Source organism: Bos mutus, chromosome 2, assembly GCF_027580195.1.
Source record: "Bos mutus isolate GX-2022 chromosome 2, NWIPB_WYAK_1.1, whole genome shotgun sequence".
Taxonomy (NCBI): Eukaryota; Metazoa; Chordata; class Mammalia; order Artiodactyla; family Bovidae; genus Bos; species Bos mutus.
The window spans coordinates 130,284,716-130,304,161 of NC_091618.1; the positions used below are offsets into that span (position 1 = coordinate 130,284,716).

The following is a 19,446-nucleotide window of genomic DNA, read 5'->3' on the forward strand; positions in this document are numbered from 1 at the left end:
ACATGACTGAAGCAACTTAGCACACACGCAAGGTTATTATGCCAGCATGTAAAATTCACAAAGGCCCCCAAAACATTGGTGTATTAACTACAGACCCTTTTTTTTTTTTATTTAAAAAAAGCAACTTATAAGTCTTTTTTTTTTTTTTGCAAAGTGAAGTTTATAGAAGCTTCATTTTCCACTTTCACTCACACATGGGAGTTAGTTTTCTCCATCCTTACCCAGGGTACCTTTTTTTTCCACAAATGCTTTTTCCTCACATCCCAGCCCGCAGGCCACTGCCTGCTGAGTTTCATTCCAGCTCTTTTGCTCAGTTGCCAGTATCTGTGAAGCCCTGAGCCAGGCCCTAGCCTGTTCATTCTCCTCAGGGAGCTCGGTCAGCTCCTCCTTCAAGTGCATCCTATCCCCTTCCATCCTCGAGACTGTAAGCTCTGTAGTGCTTAGAGATATGTTCTGTGTATCGCCACAGTCTCAGTGCAGAGCAGGGCCTCTGGCACCTAGTCTGGCTGCTCAGTAAGTGCTCGTGAAGGAATAAATGAAGCAGATTCTTGCAGCGGTTTCTTAAGTATGTTGGTGGGCTTGGGAGCATCGATTGTCGCCTGCCATTCATAAAGTTACCTTCATGTAAGACGCAGAAGGTTCTTGAAGCTTCTGCTAGGACCACTGTTCTTGGTGGGGTCCTCTTCTCTCTTTGGAAGGTCCCTTGCTGTTGGTGGCCCTGACTTCGGCAGAGAGACTGGCTTGCTGTTTACCTGCTGTGTCCCTTTCTTCATAGACACATGCTGGACTCCACCTGCCTGTCTCCGTGGCAGTTAGGTATGAGCAGATGACTGACTGGTAGTAAGCAGGAATGACGTGTCGCTTGTAAACCCCCTCTAAAGGCTTCCCCGTGTCATCTTCTCCTCCCTCCTCCACCGGGCACTGCTGCCCAGGTGCCCGTGTGTGGAGCGCAGCAGTGAGCCCGCCTCGGGGCCCTGAGGGGCTCCTTGCCCACTGGACTTGACGTGAGCAAGGCAAGAAACCGCACAGTGGGTGAGACCACTAAGGCTCCGAGGCCTGTCTCTCACCACAGCAGCACGACCGTAACCAGTACTGACTCCTTTTTTTATTGCCTGCCCAACGGTGGTTCTGTTTGGTTTTTCTTTTTCTTGTGTTGTTTTTTGAAGAAGAGTCTCTTACTGATTTTCACCACGTTGATCTCTCAGAAACGTCTTTTAATCTCAACGTTTGAATGGTCCAGTGAACTAATTGAAATGTCTGCTTTGGTCCGTGCATGGAAAAGGTTTGTCACAGGTGATCTAGTGTGCCAGTGCTAAAGGGATGTGTCTGTTTTGTTGAGTAAGCGCATGTCAGTGACAGAGCAAGAAAAACAAAACCACCCTAGTTCCCCAGTGCTTTGTCAGTTCTCACCCCTCCCTGCCATTATGATGTGATTTCCCCAAGCCAAGCAGCATTGTACAAAGAGCAGCTGTCTACTTGGGAAGAAGGATTTTTTTCTTGTTCATACCTGCCATGTATTGTAATAGAGCATGTTTGTGAGCCAAGACTGAACAATCTTGAACTTCATGTGGCAGAATCAGGTGGGAATGTTGAGATTATAAGGTATGGAGTTCTCTGGAGCAGATAAAAAACTCGATATTATGTGTGGTCTGAGCACTTTTAGAAGGGAAGAGAGGAAGGTAGTGAGAATATACTTGAAAAAAATTGATAGGTTGTTGGGCATGTTTGATATTATCAATAAAACCTCTCAAATTAGATGATTACCTTTATTATAGAATAATAAAGAGAAGGAAATGGCAACCCACTCCAATATTCTTGCCTGGAAAACCCCATGGACAGAGGAGTCTGGCGGGGTCCAGTCCATAGGGTCACGAAGAGTTGGACACGACTGAGCGGCTAACACACACTATTATGGAATATTTTCAATAGTTATGAGAAGGTACAGTTTATTTCTTAAGCACTGAAGTGCTTCAAATTCTGTTCCACTACCCTGATGTCTGTATCACTTTGGAGAAGGCACTTTAATCTCTGTCCCTTGGTTTCCCTTTTGGAAAATGAAGAAAAAAATGGTACCTGTTACTAAGAACAACAGATGAGATAATGCTATATAAAATACTTAGCACAGTTCCTGGTAGAGTAAGCTGCTGTAATAACATTAATGGAAATTATTGTTGTTGTTGTTTAGTCACTAAGTCATGTCCGACTCTTTTTGTGATCCCATGGATGTAGCCCGCCAGGCTCCTCTGTCCGTGGGACTTCCCAGGCAAGAATACTGGAGTGGATTGCCATTTCCTTCTCCAGGGAGTCTTCCCGACCCAGGGATTGAACCCACGTCTCTTGCATTGGCAGGCAGGTTCTTTACCACTAAGCCACCACAGACTTAAAAATTATCATTATTAATGGGAAAAGTTAAACATTCATCTTAATTCTTTCCAGTGGTTCAAGGTTACTGAAATGTAGTGTATTCACAAACAGCTAAGGTCCTGGCAGCAGGTGGTGTGAAAGTATCTCTAAATTTCTGTTAGCCTTGAAGGTGATCCTGAGGGACCCAGGGAAGGGAAAAAGGCTGAGAAGCTAAGTTTCCATGACCTGTGTGATCTTGGAGAATCACTAGTTGTCAGTTAACCTATGGTGTTGAATTGCCAAACACCTTTATTAAGCACCTGTTATGTGAGTTGGTGTTGAATTGCCACTCAAAATTACCAGTGGTTTGATGACAAGTTGTCAAGGAAGAGTAATACATATTGCAAGGAGAATCAGTTCACGTGCCTTTGTTACTATTATCAGTCAGGGAGGTAACATCTTTTAATTTGTCCTGTTTGATCCACCAACTTAGTTATCTCATACTACAAGGTTTAAAAATGGGTAACTCTAGTATAAACATATTTACCCATGCCACTGAATACATTAGCTTATTTCATTATGTAGAGAATAATCATCTATTCCTTTTCATAGTTATCTAATAAAAAGGCAAGCACATAAGAAACCTTTTCTTTTTCCTGCTTATGATATCTCTTACCCTTTAAATTTTAAAGGAAAGTTTTTTTATACCTAAAATACAATTTTACAAATATGGAAAATGGATTCTTTTTTTAGATTTTTAGATTGCTTTATGATTCAAAGTTAGAGGACTAGAACACAAGTGTAGTAAAAATATTGGCAAGTGTTTCAGATTATTAATAGAATTACTAGAAGTCTGCATTAGTTTAAGAACAAGAGCTACAACTCCACAATAGTCTTTTGTATACAAGGTGTTGTTACCAACTGAATGCTCTCTTGTGGATTTAGATTTGCTAGTTCTTGGAAGTAATATGGATTCTTCCACTTACATGATATTTTGAAATAAGGTATTTCAGATGAACCAATTTTAATTCTACATCTACCTTGGAAAATGTTGGAGCATATAGACAGAATTGCTTTCATTCTGCTTTTAGTACCAGAGAAAATTTTTTCTCTAAATGCTTTACTATTTTTCCCTTCAGTTAAAGCCCTGAGTTGCTTTAAAGAATGTAGTTTCCAATTATCTAATCAGTCCCCAAAAGCAATAAGGAAACTCTAGAATTCTAACTATAGAGAGTTTTTTATAACTGCCACTTAATACCAGCCAACAAATTTAGTTTAAAAGTATCCTAATTTTCAGTCATCCTGCTGGAAAATGCTTTAATTATCCTAAAAGACTCAAAGTTTTAGAAAGCCCTTGCTACTGCTGCTGCTAAGTCACTTCAGTCGTGTCCGACTCTGTGCGACCCCATAGACGGCAGCCCACCAGGCTCCCCCGTCCCTGGGATTCTCCAGGTAAGAACACCAGAGTGGGTTGCCATTTCCTTCTCCAATGCATGAAAGTGAAAAGTGAAAGTAAAGTTGCTCAGTCATGTCTGACTCTTCGTGACCCCATGGACTGCTGCCTACCGGGCTCCTCCGCCCATGGGATTTTCCAGGCAAGAGTACTGGAGTGGGGTGCCATTGCCTTAGAACTGGAAAAAAAAAGAAAGAAAACAAACTCTTTATTACTGAAAGATTTTGTGTGTGTCCAAGCCTTCACATTTAAGAGAATAACTGCTAGAATTATATTTGATATAGAATTATAGCAAAAATACATTTGTTACCATTTGGTAACATAAAGGGCTTCCCTGATGGCTTAGATGGTAAAGAATCCACCTGCAATGTGGGAGACCTGGGTTTGATCCGTGGGTTGGGAAGATCCCCTGGAGGAGAGCATGGCAACCCACTCCACTGTTTTTGCCAGGAGAATCCCCATGGACAGAGGAGCTTGGCGGGCTAGTCTATGAGGTTGAGAGTCAGACACACTGAGCATCATATAAATACGTAGACCCATCTATGTCTCCTTGTAAATCCTGTAATTGATTGCTGAAACACAGACATAACAATCGAGTTGGCATCACCATTAAAACTAATTTTAAACCATCTCATGTGGTTTCAGGTCTTTGATGATTCATCTTTAAGAAATGACTTCCAAAACCTATGCTGGTTATTAATTAGAATTGATTTTGAATGAATTTCATTTTATTTATTGGAATAGTTTTGAGGTTTTTCCCTAAGTGCTAATGAAAAAACAGTCATATCTGAAAAGTTAGCAGCATCTTTAAAAATTATTGTTTAAATAGATATATATATATAATAATATTTAAATTGTATACTACTGTCAACATTTATAATCAAGATTCTATCCAGGCATTGTTCAATTTGGAGAAGGCTGGCATTATCTAAGGTACTGTAGTTGTTAAGCCCGATAAAGCAAATATTTCATTTGAATTCTGTTGAAATTAATTAAGTATGCATACTGCCTCTAATCATCTAGCTCATCTTTCTAGTTAAAAAACAACCTACTTTAAATGATTACTGAAACATACATAAGAAAAATTATTGTGGTATTTCTCAAGGCATATAATCTAATATACCCAGTGAAAATAATGTTTATTCTATTATGGTCAACCACTGATGCTGAAGAAGCTAAAGTTGACCAGTTCTATAGAGACCTACTGTATAATCATAAGGGATTTCATTTAGGTCATACCTGAATGGTCTAGAGGTTTTTCCCTACTTTCTTCAATTTAATTCTTAATTTTGCAATAAGGAGTTCATGATCTGAGGCACAGTCAACTCCAGGCCTTGTTTTTGCTGACTGTCTAGAGCTTATGATTACAAAGTAGAAGTGACAAATAGACCCAAGGCTTTAGATCTGATAGGTTGCCTGAAGAACTATGGATAGAGGTTCGTGACATTGTACAGGAGGCAGTGATCAAGACCATCCCCAAGAAAAAGAAACTCAGAAAGGCAAAATGGTTGTCTGAGGAGGCCTTACAAATAGCTGAGAAAAGAAGAGAAGCTAAAGGCAAAGAAGAAAAGGAAAGATAAACCCATCTGAATGCAGAGTTCCAAAGAATAGCAAGGAGAGATAAGAAAGCCTTCCTCCGTGATCAGTGCAAAGAAATAGAGGAAAACAGTAGAATGAGAAAGACCTGAGATCTCTTCAAGAAAATTAGAGATACCAAGGGAACATTTCATGCAAAGATAGGCAGAGTAAAGGACAGAAATGGTATGGACCTTACAGAAGCAGAAGATATTAAGAGGTAGCAAGAATACACAGAACTGTACAAAAAAGATCTTCATGACCCAGATAACCACGATGGTGTGATCACTCACCTAGAGCCAGACACCCTGGAATGTGAAATCAAGTGGGCCTTAGGAAGCATCACTATGAACAAAGCTAGTGGAGGTGATAGAATTCCAGTTGAGCTATTTCAAATCCTGAAAGATGATGCTGTGAAAGTGCTGCACTCAATATGCCAGCAAATTTGGAAAACTCTGCAGTAGCCACAGGACTGAAAAAGGTCAGTTTTCATTCCAATCTCAAAGAAAGACAATGCCATAGAACATTCAAACTACCATACAACTGCACTCATCTCACATGCTAGCAAAGTAATGCTCAAATTCTCCAAGCCAGACTTCAATAGTACATGAACTGTGAACTTCCAGATGTTCAAGCTAGATTTAGAAAAGACAGAGGAACCAGAGATCAAATTGCCAACATTGAAAATGGATCATCAAAAAAACAAGAGAGTTCCATATAAACATCTATTTCTGCTTTATTGACTATGCCAAAGCCTTTGACTGTGTGGATCACAACATAATGTGGAAAATTCTTCAAGAGATGGGAATATAAGACTACCTTACCTGCCTCCTGAGAAACCTGTATGCAGGTCAAGAAGCAAGTTAAAACTGGACATGGAACAACAGAACTGGACATGGAACTGGTTCCAAATTGGGAAAGGAGTACATCAAGGCTGTATATTATCACCCTGTTTATTTAGTTTATATGCAGAGTACATCATGCAAAATGCCAAGTTGGATGAAGCATAAGCTACAATCAAGATTGCTGGGAGAAATATCAATAACCTCAGATATGCAGATGACACCATCCTTATGGCAGAAAGTGAAGAAGAACTAAAGAACCTCTTGATGAAAGTGAAAGAGGAAAATGAAAAAGTTGGCTTAAAACTCAACATTCAAAGAAGAAGAGGATGACAGAGGATGAGATGGTTGGATGGCATCAGTGACTAGATGGACATGAGTGTGAGCAAACTATGGGAAATGGTGAAGAACAGCCTGGAGTGCTGCAGTCCATCCATGGGGTCGCACAGAATCAGACATGACTGAGCAACTGAACTGATGAAGACCTACAAAAACTAAGATCATGGCATCTGGTCCCATCATTTCATGGCAAACAGATGGGGAAACAATGGAAACAGTGACAGACTTTATTTTCTTGGGCTCCAAAATCACTGCAGAAGGTGACTGCAGCCATGAAATTAAAAGATGCTTGCTACTTGGAAGAAAAGCTGTGACCAACCTAGACAGCATAATTAAAAAGCAGAGACATTACTTTGCCAACAAAGGTCCGTCTAGTCAAACCTATGTTTTTTCCAGTAGTTATGTATGGATGTGAGAGTTGGACTGTAAAGAATGCTGAGCACTGAAGAAATGATACTTGAACTGTGGTGTTAGAGAAGACTCCTGAGAGTCCCTTAGACTGCAAGGAGATCCAACCAGTCCATCCTAAAGGAAATCGGTCCTGAATATTCATTGGAAGGACTGATGTTGAAGCTGAAACTCCAATACTTTGGCCACCTGATGTGAAGAACTGATTCATTGCAAAAGATCCTGATGGTGGGAAAGATTGAAGGCGGGAGGAGAAGGGGACGACAGAAGATGAGATGGTTGGATTGTATCACCGACTTGATGGACATAAGTTTGAACAAGCTCCAGGAGTTGGTGATGGACAGGGAAGCCTGCCGTGCTGCAGTCCATGGGGTCTCAAAGAGTCGGACATGACTGAGCTACAGAACTGATGAAGACCTACAACATCTTCTAGAACTGACACCCAAAAAAGATGTCATTTTCATCATAGGGGACTGGAGTGTAAAAGTAGAAAGTCAAGAGTTACCAGGAATAACAAGCAGGTTTGGTGTTGGAGTACAAAATGAATCAGGGCAAAGGCTAACAGAGTTTTGTCAAAAGAACATGGTGGTCTTAGCAAACACCCTTTCCCAACAACCCAAGAGATGCCTCTGTACATGGACATCACCAGATGGTCAGTACCAAAATCAGATGGATTCTATTCTCTGCAGCTGAAGATGGAGAGCCTCTGTACTGTAGTCAGCAAAAACAAAACCTGAACCTGACCAGCTCAGATCATGAGCACCTTATTGCAGACTTCAGACTTAAATTGAGGAAAGTATGGAAAACCACTAGGCCATTCAGGTACGACCGAAATCAAATCCCTTATGATTATACAGTGGAAGTGCAAGTAGATTCAAGGGATTAGATCTGATATTCAGAGTGCCTGAAGAACTATGGATGGAGGTTCATAACATTGTACAGGAAGCAGTGACCAAAACCATCCCAAAGAAAAAGAAATGCAAAAAAGCAAAGTGGTTATCTGAGGAGGCTTTACAAAAAGCTGATGAAAGAAGAGAAGGCAAAGGCAAAGGAGAAAGAGTAGTATATCCAACTGAATACAGAGTTCCAGAGAATAGCAAGGGGAGATAAGAAGGCCTTCTTAAATAAACAATGCAAAGAAATTGAGGAAAACAGTAGAATGGGAAGGACTAGCGATCTCTTCAGGAAATACCAAGGGAACATTTCATGCAAGAATGGGCATGATAAAGGACAGAAGTGGTAAGGACCTAATAGAAGCATAAGAGATAAAGAAGAGGTGACAAGATACACAGAACTATATAGAAAAGGTCCTAATGACCCGGATAACCATGATGATGAGGTCACTCACCTAGAGCCAGACATCCTGGAGTGTGAAGTCAAGTGGGCCTTAAGAAGTATTACTATGAACAATGCTAGTGGAGGTAACAGAATTCCAGCTGAGCTATCTAAAATCCTAAAAAGATGATGCCATTAAAGTGCTGCACTCAATATGCCAGTAAATGTGGAAAACTCAGTAGTGGCCACAGGACTGGAAATGGTCAGTTTTCATTCCAATCCCCAAGAAGGGCAATGCCAAAGAATGTTTCAACTACCATGCAGTTGCTCTCATTTCACCTGCTGCTGCTGCTGCTAAGTCGCTTCAGTCGTGTCCGACTCTGTGCGACCCCATAGATGGCAGCCCACCAGGCTCTGCTAGCAATGCTCAAAATCTTTCAAGCTAGGCTTCAGCAGTATGTGAGCCAAGAACTTCCAGATGTACAAGCTGGGTTTAGAAAAGGCAGAGGAACCAGAGATCAAATTGCCAATGTCCATTGGATAGTAAAAAAAGCAAGTGAATTCCAGAAAAAAATCTGCTTCATTGACTACGCTAAAGCTTTTGACTGTGTGGGTCACAACAAACTGTGGAAAATTCTTAGAGATGGGAATACCAGACCACCTTACATGTCTCCTGAGAAACCTGTATGTGGTCAAGAAGTAACATTTATTAGATTGGTGCAATGTAATTGCAGTTTCGGACCGTGAACTTGAAATCATTTTAACTAGGCTTAAAACATCTTTATTAATAAAAATAATAATGATTACAGTCAACACATTTTTGCCAATGAGAAATAAATCTGTTTATTCCTGTAGCATAAAAACCCTCTCTTCAGGATTCAGTTAACTCTTGGAAAGCATTTTCTGCTTCCTGCTGGTTGTGGAAGGCTTTTACCTGCCAAAAGTTGTCGAGATGCTTGAAGAAAGGGTAGTCGGTTGATGCAAGGTCAGGTGAATCTGGCTACTGAGGCAAAACTTCAGAGCCCAATTTGTTCAACTCTTGAACCGTTGATTATGCGGCATGCTGTCGGGCGTTGTCACGGGGAAGAACTGGGCCCCTTCTGTTGACCAATGCCAACTGCAGTCATTGCAGTTTTTACTGCATCTCATCAATTTGCTGAGCATACTTCTCAAAGGTAATGGTTTCACCAGGATTCAGAAAGCTGTAGTGGATCAGACTGGCAGCAGACCACCAGTGACCATGATCTTTTTGGTGCAAGTCTGGGGCTTTGGGAAGTGCTTTGGAGCTTCTCGGTCAAGCCTTGAGATGGCCATCACCAGCTGTCATATAAAATCCACTTTTTGTCACAATCTGATGGAGAAACGGCTTGCTATTTTGCAGAATATGAGATGACACTTCAGAACGATTTTTTAAAATTTTTGGTCAGCTCATGAGGCAACCACTTATGGAGCTTTTTCACCTTTCCAATTTGCTTCAATACTAAATGACCATAGAATGGTCAACGTTGAGTTCTTTTACAACTTCGATGATGGTTCTTGGTTGTTGTCAGCTGCCTATGGCAGGCCATTGCACTCCTCATCTTTTGAGGGTTTTGTCTCCTTTGTAAAACTTGAACCGCCACAGCACTGTATATTCGTTAGTTTCTGAGCCAAATGCATTGGTGATGTGAGTGTCTCTGCTGTTTTATGACTCATTTTGAACTTGAATCAAGAAACTGATAAAATCTGCTTTTTGTCTAACATCATTTCCCTAAGTATAAACAGCAAATAATGTCATTGGCAAAAAAATGAAGCGAGAAACACCCATTAAAATGATGTATAACATAACCACATATATTTAAGAATGTATTCTAATATCAAATGGTAAAGTTCTACAGTGCAGAACTGCAGTTACTTTTGCACCAACCTAACAGAACCAGACATGGAACAACTCACTGGTTCAACACTGTGAAAGCGGTATGACAAGGCTATCTATTGTCACCCTGTTAATTTAACTTATATGAATTGTACAACATGTGAAATTCTGGGCTGGATGAATCACAAGCTGGAATCGATTGCTGGGAGAAATATCAAAAGCCTCAGATATGCAGATGATATCACTATAATGGCAGAAAGTGAAGAGGAACTAAAGAGCTTCATAATAAAGGTGAAAGAGGAGAGTGAAAAAGCTAGCCTATGATTGAGTATTCAAAAACTAAGATTGTGGCATCTGGTCCCATCACTTCATGGCAAATAGAAGGGGAAAAGTGAAAGCAGTAAAGACTTTATTTTTTTTGGTCTCCAAAATCACTGCAGATGGTGACTGCAGCCATGAAATTAAAAGACGCTGCTCCTTGGAAGGAAAGCTATGACAAACCCAGACAGTGTATTAAAAAGCAGAGACATCACTTTGCCGACAAAGGTCCATATAGTCACAGCTTTGGTTTTTCCAGTAGTCATGTACAGATGCGAGTTGGACCATAAAGAAGGCTGAGCACCAAAGAATTGATCCTTTCAAATTGTGCTGGAGAAGACTCTTGAGAGTCTAGTCAAAGCTATGGTTTTTCCAGTGGTTGTGTATGGATGTGAGAGTTGGACTGTGAAGAAAGCTGAGCGCCGAAGAATTGTTGCTTTTGAACTGTGGTGTTGGAGAAGACTTGAGAGTCCCTCGGACAGCCAACCAGTCCATCCTAAAGGAGATCAGTCCTGGCTGTTCATTGGAAGGTCTGATGCTGAAGCTGAAACTCCAATACTTTGGCCACTTGATGCAACGAGCTGACTCACTGGAAAATACCCTGATGCTGTGAAGGATTGAAGGCAAAAGGAGAAGGCGACAACAAAGGATGAAACGGTTAGACAGCATTATCGACTCAATGGACGTGAATATGAGCAAACTCTGGGAGATAGTGGAGGACAGAGGAGCTTGGTGTGCCGCAGTCCATGGGGTGTCAGAGGCCTACACAACTTAGCAACTGAATAGCAATGTATTTGATTACATGCTCAACACTGTGAATTTTACCTTAGGTGCTGAATATTTTTGCTTTCCTACAAATATTCTTGAGCTTTGTTCTGGAACATACCTAAACTTAGAAAGAGTATGACCCTCTTGAGTCTTGCTTTTAAACATTACTTAGATGGGACCAGAACGTTGTTTAAACTAGGGCTCTTTCGTAATACTAACACATGACCTTTTGTTTGTTTGTTTTTATCCTCAGTGTCTTTTAAAAACCTTATTTTGCATTAGTGTAGCTGATTAACAACAATTGTGAGAGTTTCAGGTGGACAGCAAAGGTACTCAGCCACATACATACATGTACCCATTCTCCCCGAACTCCCCTCCTGTCCTCGCTGCTGTGGAACAGTAAGCAGAGCTCCCTGTGCTGTACAGAAGGTCCCTGTTGGTTGTCCTAAAACAAGACCCTTCTGAATCTAGCAGTCCCAGGAATCACGAGTTTTTCCAGTTTGGCTGGTAGAAACAGGTACTATTCCCAGCCCTGGATGGGCTCTGAGGAGTGTTTTTTGTATTGTCTTGGGCATTGCTTTACCTGGCTCTGGATGGTTTCTAACACATGCACCTGTTAATCAGCACTCTGCTGGACATTTGAGGGTAGCCATCTGCGGGCCTCTGGAGTTCCTGTGGCGCGCTCTCTCTGGCTCTCTGACCGGGAGTCCCGGCTGCCCCGTCTTCCCAGACTGTCTGCCCCATCTCCTCAGTTTGCTGGCCCCCTCTGTGCCTTGCGGCTGTCGGACTCTGGCCCAGTGCACTGGGCCCCTCACTGTTTCCCGTCTCTCAGAGATCACTGCCCTTATTGCTGACGTCCAGTGTCTTAGGAACTATTGTTTCATATATTTTGTCCAGTTTTTGGTTGTTTCAAGAAGGAAGTAAATCCATTACCTGTTATTCCAGTTTGGCCAGAAGCAGATTGTCAGATTAAATCTTAAATGAATATTACTCTTTCAGTTTAATTTTCCAAAACATGGGTTAAAACTTTCTGATGATGTTATCTCCAAGTGAGATTAGTTTTCAGGAGCAAGCCCATATCTTAATGTAAGCAGTACCAGATGACTTCTTAATCCTTTGCAGCTGTTTATAAACCTGCTGTGATGGTATCTTCCTGTTCCATGTAAAGCTGTGTTCTAATAAAGACTTAAATTCATTTAGTGTGTAGATGCTGTACCTTAATGATCAATTTTTTTCCAACCTGTTATCTTTATCCTCCTCTCCCTGCCAACCAATGGTGAAGACATAATGAAACTGGTGATGAGGCATTGTAAATAGTCCCTGCAGTCTTTTGGAAAACAAACTGGAACTATATATTAAAAGGCAAAAAAGAAAAAAATGATTATATCCTTTGAGTCATTAACCCCACTTATAGAATTATAGCCAATGTAAATAAGATACATAAAAGCTATCTCTCTGAAAATGTTAATCATAGTGCTAATATACTGGAAAAATTGGAAATAATTTTTAAAAATCGTACTTGATTTACTTCATTATTTTCAGATGTACAGCAAAGTGATTTTTTTAGATTATATTTCATTACAAGTTATTACAAGATACTGAATTTCCTGTTATACCGTAAATCCTTGTTGCTTATCTGCTTTTTGTATAGTAGTTTTATCTGTTAATTCCATATTCCTAATTTGTACCCCCCCTTCCCTCCCTCTCCCCTTTGATAACTGTATGTTTGTTTTCTATGGCTGTGAGCCTGTTTCTGGTTTGTATATGGATTCATTTGTATTATTTTTTACATCCCACATATAAGTGATATCATATAGTAACTGTCTTTATCTGCCTGACTTCGTTATAACACTTCTAGGCCCATGCCTGTTGCTGTCAATGGGAATGTTTCATTTTTTTGGCTGAGTTATATCCCACTGTGCATCTGTGTGCCACATCTTTTGAGCCAGTCATGCACTGACGGGCATTTGGTTGCTTCTCTGTCTTGCTATTGTAAATGGTGTTGCTGTGAACATTAGGGTACACATATCTTTTCAAATTAGAATTTTTGCCTTTTCCATATAATTATCCAGGAGTTGGATTACTGGGTCACAAGCTAGCTCTATTTTAGCATTTTAAGGAACCTCCAAACCTCTTTTACCATAGTGGCTGCACAAGTTTACATTCCCCCCAAAGAGTAGGAGAGCTCTCTTTTCTCAACACCCTCTCCAGCATTTTCAGACTTTTTAAATGATGATCATTTTGAATAGTGTGAGGTGATACCTTTCTGTGGTTTTGACTTGCATTTCTCTAATGATGAGCAATGATGAGCATCTTTTCATGTGTATGTTGGCCATTTGTATGTCTTCTTTGGAAAAATGTCTGTTTAGGATTTCTGCCCATTCTTTGATTGTTTTTACAATATTGAGTTTTATGAGCTGTTTGGAGATTCTGGATAGTAACTCCTCGTTGGCCACATCACTTGCAAGTATTTTCTTCCATTCCTTAGGTTGTCTTTTTATTTTGTTGATGATTTCTGTGCAAAATCTTTTTAAGTTTGATCAAGTCCCATTTGTTTATTATTGCTTTTATTTCTTTATTGCTTTGGGAGACTGATCTAAGAAAATATTTCTACAATTTATGTCAGAGAATGTTTTGCCTATGTTCTCCTCTAGGAATTTTATGGTGCCATGTCTTACATTTAGGTCTTCAAACCATTTTGAGTTTATTTTGTATATGGTATGTGGGAGTGTCCTAATTTCATTGATTTACATGTAGCTGTTCATGTTTTCCAACACCACACGGTAAAGACGCTGCCTTTTCTCCACTGTATATTCTTACCTCCTTTGTTGTAGACTAATCGACTATATGTGCATGGGTTTATTTCTGAGGTCTATTCTGTTTCATTGATCTATGTATCTGTTCTTAATGTCAAAATAGGTACCCAATAAAAGGTTTTAATATCCAAAATATATTTAAAAACGACTACAACAGCAAAGAAACCCAAACAGCCCAATTTGAAAATGAGCAAAGACTTGCATAGATTTTCTCCAAGAAGATTTATAGATGGCTAATAAATGAAAAACATTCAGTATCAGTAGCTATTAGGGAATGCAAATCAAAACCACAGTGCGATACCACTTCATATCCATTGTGCTAAGTCGCTTCAGTTATGTCTGACAGTACGCAACCGTGTGCACTATAGCTTGCTAGGCTTCTCTGTCCATGGGGATTCCCCGGGCAAGAATACTGGAGTGGGTTGCCGTGCCCGCCTCCAGGGGCTTTTCCCGACCTAGGGATCGAACCCGCATCTCTTCATGTCTCCTGCATTGGTAGGCGGGCTCTTTACCACTAGTGCCACCTGGGAAGCCCTAATAACCATTAGTATCGTTATTATAAAGACACAGAAGATAACATCTGGTAAGATATGGAAAAACTGAAATTCTTGAGTGGGAATTTCTAGTGGGCATTTCTGGGAATGTAAAAGGGTGCAGCTACTGTGGAAAACAGACCCTCAAAGTGTTAAATATATTACCATGTAACCTAGTAATTCCACTTTAAGGTATATACCCCCAAAGAACTGACACGGGGACTCAGACACTTGCACTTCAGTGTTCACAGCAGCAGCATTCGCAACAGCCAAAAGGTGGAAACAACCCAAATATCCCTCAAGAGATCAATGGATAAACAGTGTTGCAAGGCTACATATCCATAAGCCATAAAAAGGAAGGAAATTCTGGCACATGTAACATGGACGAACTCTGAAGGCTTTATGCTAAGTGAAAGAAGCTAGACACCAAAGAACCAAGCCTGTATGAGCCCACCAGTATGAGGTACCCAAGCAGTCATACTCACATAGAGAATAAACGGTGGTTCTCAAGGCCTGGAGATGGTGTTGTTTAACAGGTGCAGAATTTCAGTTTGTGCTGAAAATAAATTCTGGAGATGGATGGCAGTGATGGGTGCACAAAACTGGAATTGTACTTAAAGCCGCCTAACCATACACTTAAAAATGGTTAAATGATGAATTTTGTTACGTGTATTTTACCACAAAAAGTATACATCTTTGTTAGATGTGTGTATATGTGTGTATGTGTACATGTGTATGTACCTCATTAGTAACTCACATTCCAAAAGAGTAGCCTGAGGAGTGCTGATCAGCCATCCCGCCTGCTCCCCTCTCTCCCCAGGAGTGACACACGCGGCCATCTGGGCGGCCTGCATTTCTTATCTCAGTGCTGCGGTTCCCCCTGAGCTGAGGACGTCTGCTCAGGGCATCCTGCAAGGCCTGCATCTGGGTTTGGGGAGAGGCTGTGGTGCCATGATTGGAGGCGTGTTAGTCAACTTTTTTGGTAAGAATGGCTCGCTTTCTTTCCCTTTCTTCTTTGATGAAACCTTAAAAATTTTCAGCAACACCTCCATAAACGCTCAGGTTATTACTGAAGATCGCCAGAAGCTAGACTCTCGTTTTCATATTCTTTTTCTAGCTTTCACAGTAGTCAGAATTGCAGTGCAGTGTGCTTCAGTAGTTAAGAGGATTAGAGCAGACAGACAGTTAACCGCAGTGCAACACAGGTACCTCAGAGGAGCCAAACAAAGGAATAAGCCCACGTGCTTTTGGTGTGAAGTGCCCTAAACCTGTTGATGAAAATTCTGGAGAAAAGATAATCATCACTGTTTTTCCATCTGGCTTTGGTGACCTCCCTGCATCTGTGGTAACAGTCTGTCTGCTCCATCAGCTCCCCCTTACCGGAAATACAGGGGCCGAGGTGGAGGTGGGATTATTCTGCTCCAGGATCTTGGACTACTCAGTCATCTATAGAAGGTGGGCTCAGAGATGTCTGAATTTATAGCACCTATTGAGCTTGGCTGTTTTAACTACAGATTAATAGGACTGTTTATAACAGGTAGATGGCCTTTATGAAGAAGAGAGCCCACTGCATTTTAAAAAGGCACTCAGAGACAGTCCCTTTATTTTATAAATGCAGTCTGATCAATGACAGATATGCAATACCAGCTCTTGGGTCTCTTGACAACTACCCAGACTTGTTTTTCCTTCGGTATGAAGCTAACGGCCACTTGCCATTCTCTGCTCTGCTGCCTTTGTCAGCTTTAGAACATCTACAGGCCTGGGTGAGGGCTACCCGCCTTTCCAGGAACTACTCTCTAGAGCGCCACTTGTTTTCACAGGGGCTGCTGCAACCTTCCGAGGAATTGGCATGGCCTGCCTGGTGATCCTCCTGCTCTTTGCCCTGATCCAGTGGCTGGCAGTACCAGATGAGGAAGAAGGTAGACATGTTCATTGATCCTTAATGGTTCTAAAGGCTGAAGCCAAGGGGAGTTCTGCACATACCCCTGAGAAACCCAGAGGTGGTAACAATGTGCCACAGACCTGCGTGGCTCTGAGCTCGTGTGCACCACGGCTGGAGAGATGCCACTTGCTGTGTTGAAAAGAATACGGGTTGTTTAAATAACTTGGGGTTTTCTTCCTTTTGTTTTGTCTTATGGTACAAGGTACTGGGGAAAGTATTGGTTTTAAATTTCTCTGGTATTCTAAAGAGATTTAAATTTTAAATACATAAAGGACTATACAGTCATTTTACTATTAGGGACAGGAAGTGGTATTCATCTCTGTGCCTTAACTTCATCTGAAAAAAAAAAAGCCTAAACGTTAATTTGAAGTCTTCCCTTAATTAGGCATGAGAGTGAAAATGGTAGCTGCTTAGTCGTGTCCGACTCTTTGTGACCCCATGGACTGTGGCCCACCAGGCTCCCTGGTCCATGGGATTCTCCAGGCAAGAGTCCTAGAGTGGGTTGCCATTCCCTTCTCCAGGGGATCTTCCCAACCCAGGGATTGAACCAAGGTCTCCTGCATTGCAGGCAGATTAGATATGGACTTCATTAAAATTACTATACACTAAGGTTATATCCAATATAATATGTGGATGAAAACAAGTTTTCAACTTATTTGGGCGGTGAACTTTTTGTTTTTGAATGAAGAAGGCCAACCATTAAAACAAATATTCTTTCTCAGCTCCTGAGTCCTGAAACAGGCTCATCTTCTATGGTGTCTTGTCCTTTGAGGAGCATTTGCCTCAAGTACTCAAAGTGCTTCTATTAAGAGAAAAAGTAACTTGTTACAGAAACCCCAGAGACAAATTTTAATGCCAACAAGTTACTCAGCCAGAAAGACCAATGCTGACTTTTCTCAGTCTTGTTCTACCATAATCCTAACCACATCGTATCTCCTACATAGCTTGGTCCATGTCTTCAGTAGAAGTCTGATAAAAGCATCTGTCATGTGATTTTCCCATTTTGATGCTTATCTTTACAATTTCAGTTACTTTAAGTGGGCTGAAGCTATAACCTATGCCCCACAAATATGATATACTGATACATTAACAATACGTTTCATAAATATGTTCATGTCTGTTAGGCTCTGTAAGACCTGGAAGGCAGACATCACATTCATTTGCTCAGTAATCTCCACCAGGTAGAGAAGCCTCCCTTGCTGCACTGCAACTTGCTGACATTCCCAAGCACACTAGAATGGGCTTATCAAGGTTGTGTGTTTATTTTTTACTATTTATATATACTTACATGCATCTGTTTAAATATGTAGAAAACTGACAAATGATTTAAACACGATTTTCTCTCCAGACAAGACGATGTTGGCAGAAAGGATTCCTGTTCCTTCTAGCCCTGTTCCCATAGCAACCATCGACTTGGTCCAGCAACAGACAGAAGATGTTATGCCACGCACTGAGCCCAGACTTCCCCCCAAGAAAACCAAGCACCAGGAAGAACAGGAGGATGTGAACAAGCCAGCCTGGGGGGTCAGTTCCTCTCCCTGGGTGACCTTTGCCTACGCACTCTACCAGATCAAAGAGTTGATGCAGCTCACGAGGGACAGCCGTGCTTCTGAGATACAGCCTCTCCAGGTAAAGGTCCTCTGCCCCACCTTACATGGGCCTGGTTGTTCCAGATGTTCGTTCAGCGAAACTTCTGGGAGGTCTGACGGGGGAAATAAACATGCAGACAGGTAATTTCAGTACTTTCGTGACAAGTGTGTTACAGAGGTGTATACAAGGTCTCATAGGGAAAACTCTGCCTTACACAGTTCAGAAAGGCCTCCAGAGAAGACAGTACTTCTTGAAAGAAGTTCATTCTGATTTTCTATATTTCTTTAAAATGTCTGTGTTGATGGACACTAGTTACTGTGTGGATATATGGTTCTTGCCTTGGTGGATTATATATATATTAATCTCTAATTTAAAAATTCTAGTGGGGACTTTCTATATAGTAGTATGTCAATAAATATCTGATGAATTAGTTAGTACTCTGAGCCACTGTAGGCATCTTATAGGATACCCAACTGAGTGGAGTGTGGATTTGCTGGTGGGCTCACCTCAAAGATAAAAAGTGTGGTTTTTCTTATCCTTAGAGTTGTGGTCTCTCCTGAGTAGAGTCGAATCGCATGGATAAAACATTGTAGGTAATTGTCACTGAAGCTATATTAATACTTTTGGAAAATGATTAAGTGTGACTTCGTTTAGCCAAAGTAACGAGTTTAACGTCCCTGTGTTCTTTTAATCAAATCATTCTCTTTCATGGGATGAATCGTCAGTTTTATATCTAGAGCAGTTTCAGAGGACATAGGAGGAAAAAAAATAAAGGAGAAAGACTTAAAGAGTACTTTGATAATTTCTTTAATTTGAAATACATTAATTTATCACAATTTTGTAAACTAACATAGTATTTCTATAGCTTAAACCAAATCTGATTCTTTGCTGGTAACGTCTAGTCCATGTATGATCTTACTGGTCTATCAAGATAAACTCATGCAAATCCTCTGCTCACAAGTCAAGAGGGACGATAAGAGGGTGGAAGACCGTATGAAGGAGGTGAAGCAGGAGAAAAAAATGAGGTCTTCTGCCCAAACGGCAGTGTTTTCATACTTCGGACACTTATCCTCATTTTCACAGAAGCCTATGAAGCTTAAGTATCATGAAACATTTTTTTCTGGTATGTTAAGATTAATTAAAACTAGCTGGTATAACTTATAAAGAAGTCATCATACGATTTTTTCTTTCACATTTTAGAATCAATTACAGAAATAAAACTTTTTTTTTTTGGTGCTCAGCTATTTGAAGTGATGGGTATTAGTTTGGAGGGCAATCCATTAAAGAAAAACAAAAACATATTTTTTGATTTTCAGAAACCAGGAATGTGGTATTTTACAGACATGGTGTAGGTGATGTTCTGGAGTGATAGGTACTCCCTCAAACCAG

The 19,446-nt window shown here is 40.8% G+C and overlaps 1 protein-coding gene across 4 annotated transcripts in view; it reads left to right on the plus strand.

Annotated features, from left to right (window-relative positions):
• MFSD6 (major facilitator superfamily domain containing 6) overlaps positions 1 to 19,446 on the plus strand; it is an 89,536-nt gene that overhangs the window by 67,046 nt on the left and 3,044 nt on the right. For all 4 annotated transcript variants that reach the window (XM_070359652.1, XM_070359645.1, XM_070359657.1 and 1 more), the window contains 3 exons: positions 15,346 to 15,507; positions 16,346 to 16,444; positions 17,816 to 18,096. In XM_070359652.1, the coding sequence (XP_070215753.1) occupies positions 15,346 to 15,507; positions 16,346 to 16,444; positions 17,816 to 18,096 (542 nt within the window). The remainder of the gene's footprint in view (positions 1 to 15,345; positions 15,508 to 16,345; positions 16,445 to 17,815; positions 18,097 to 19,446) is intronic.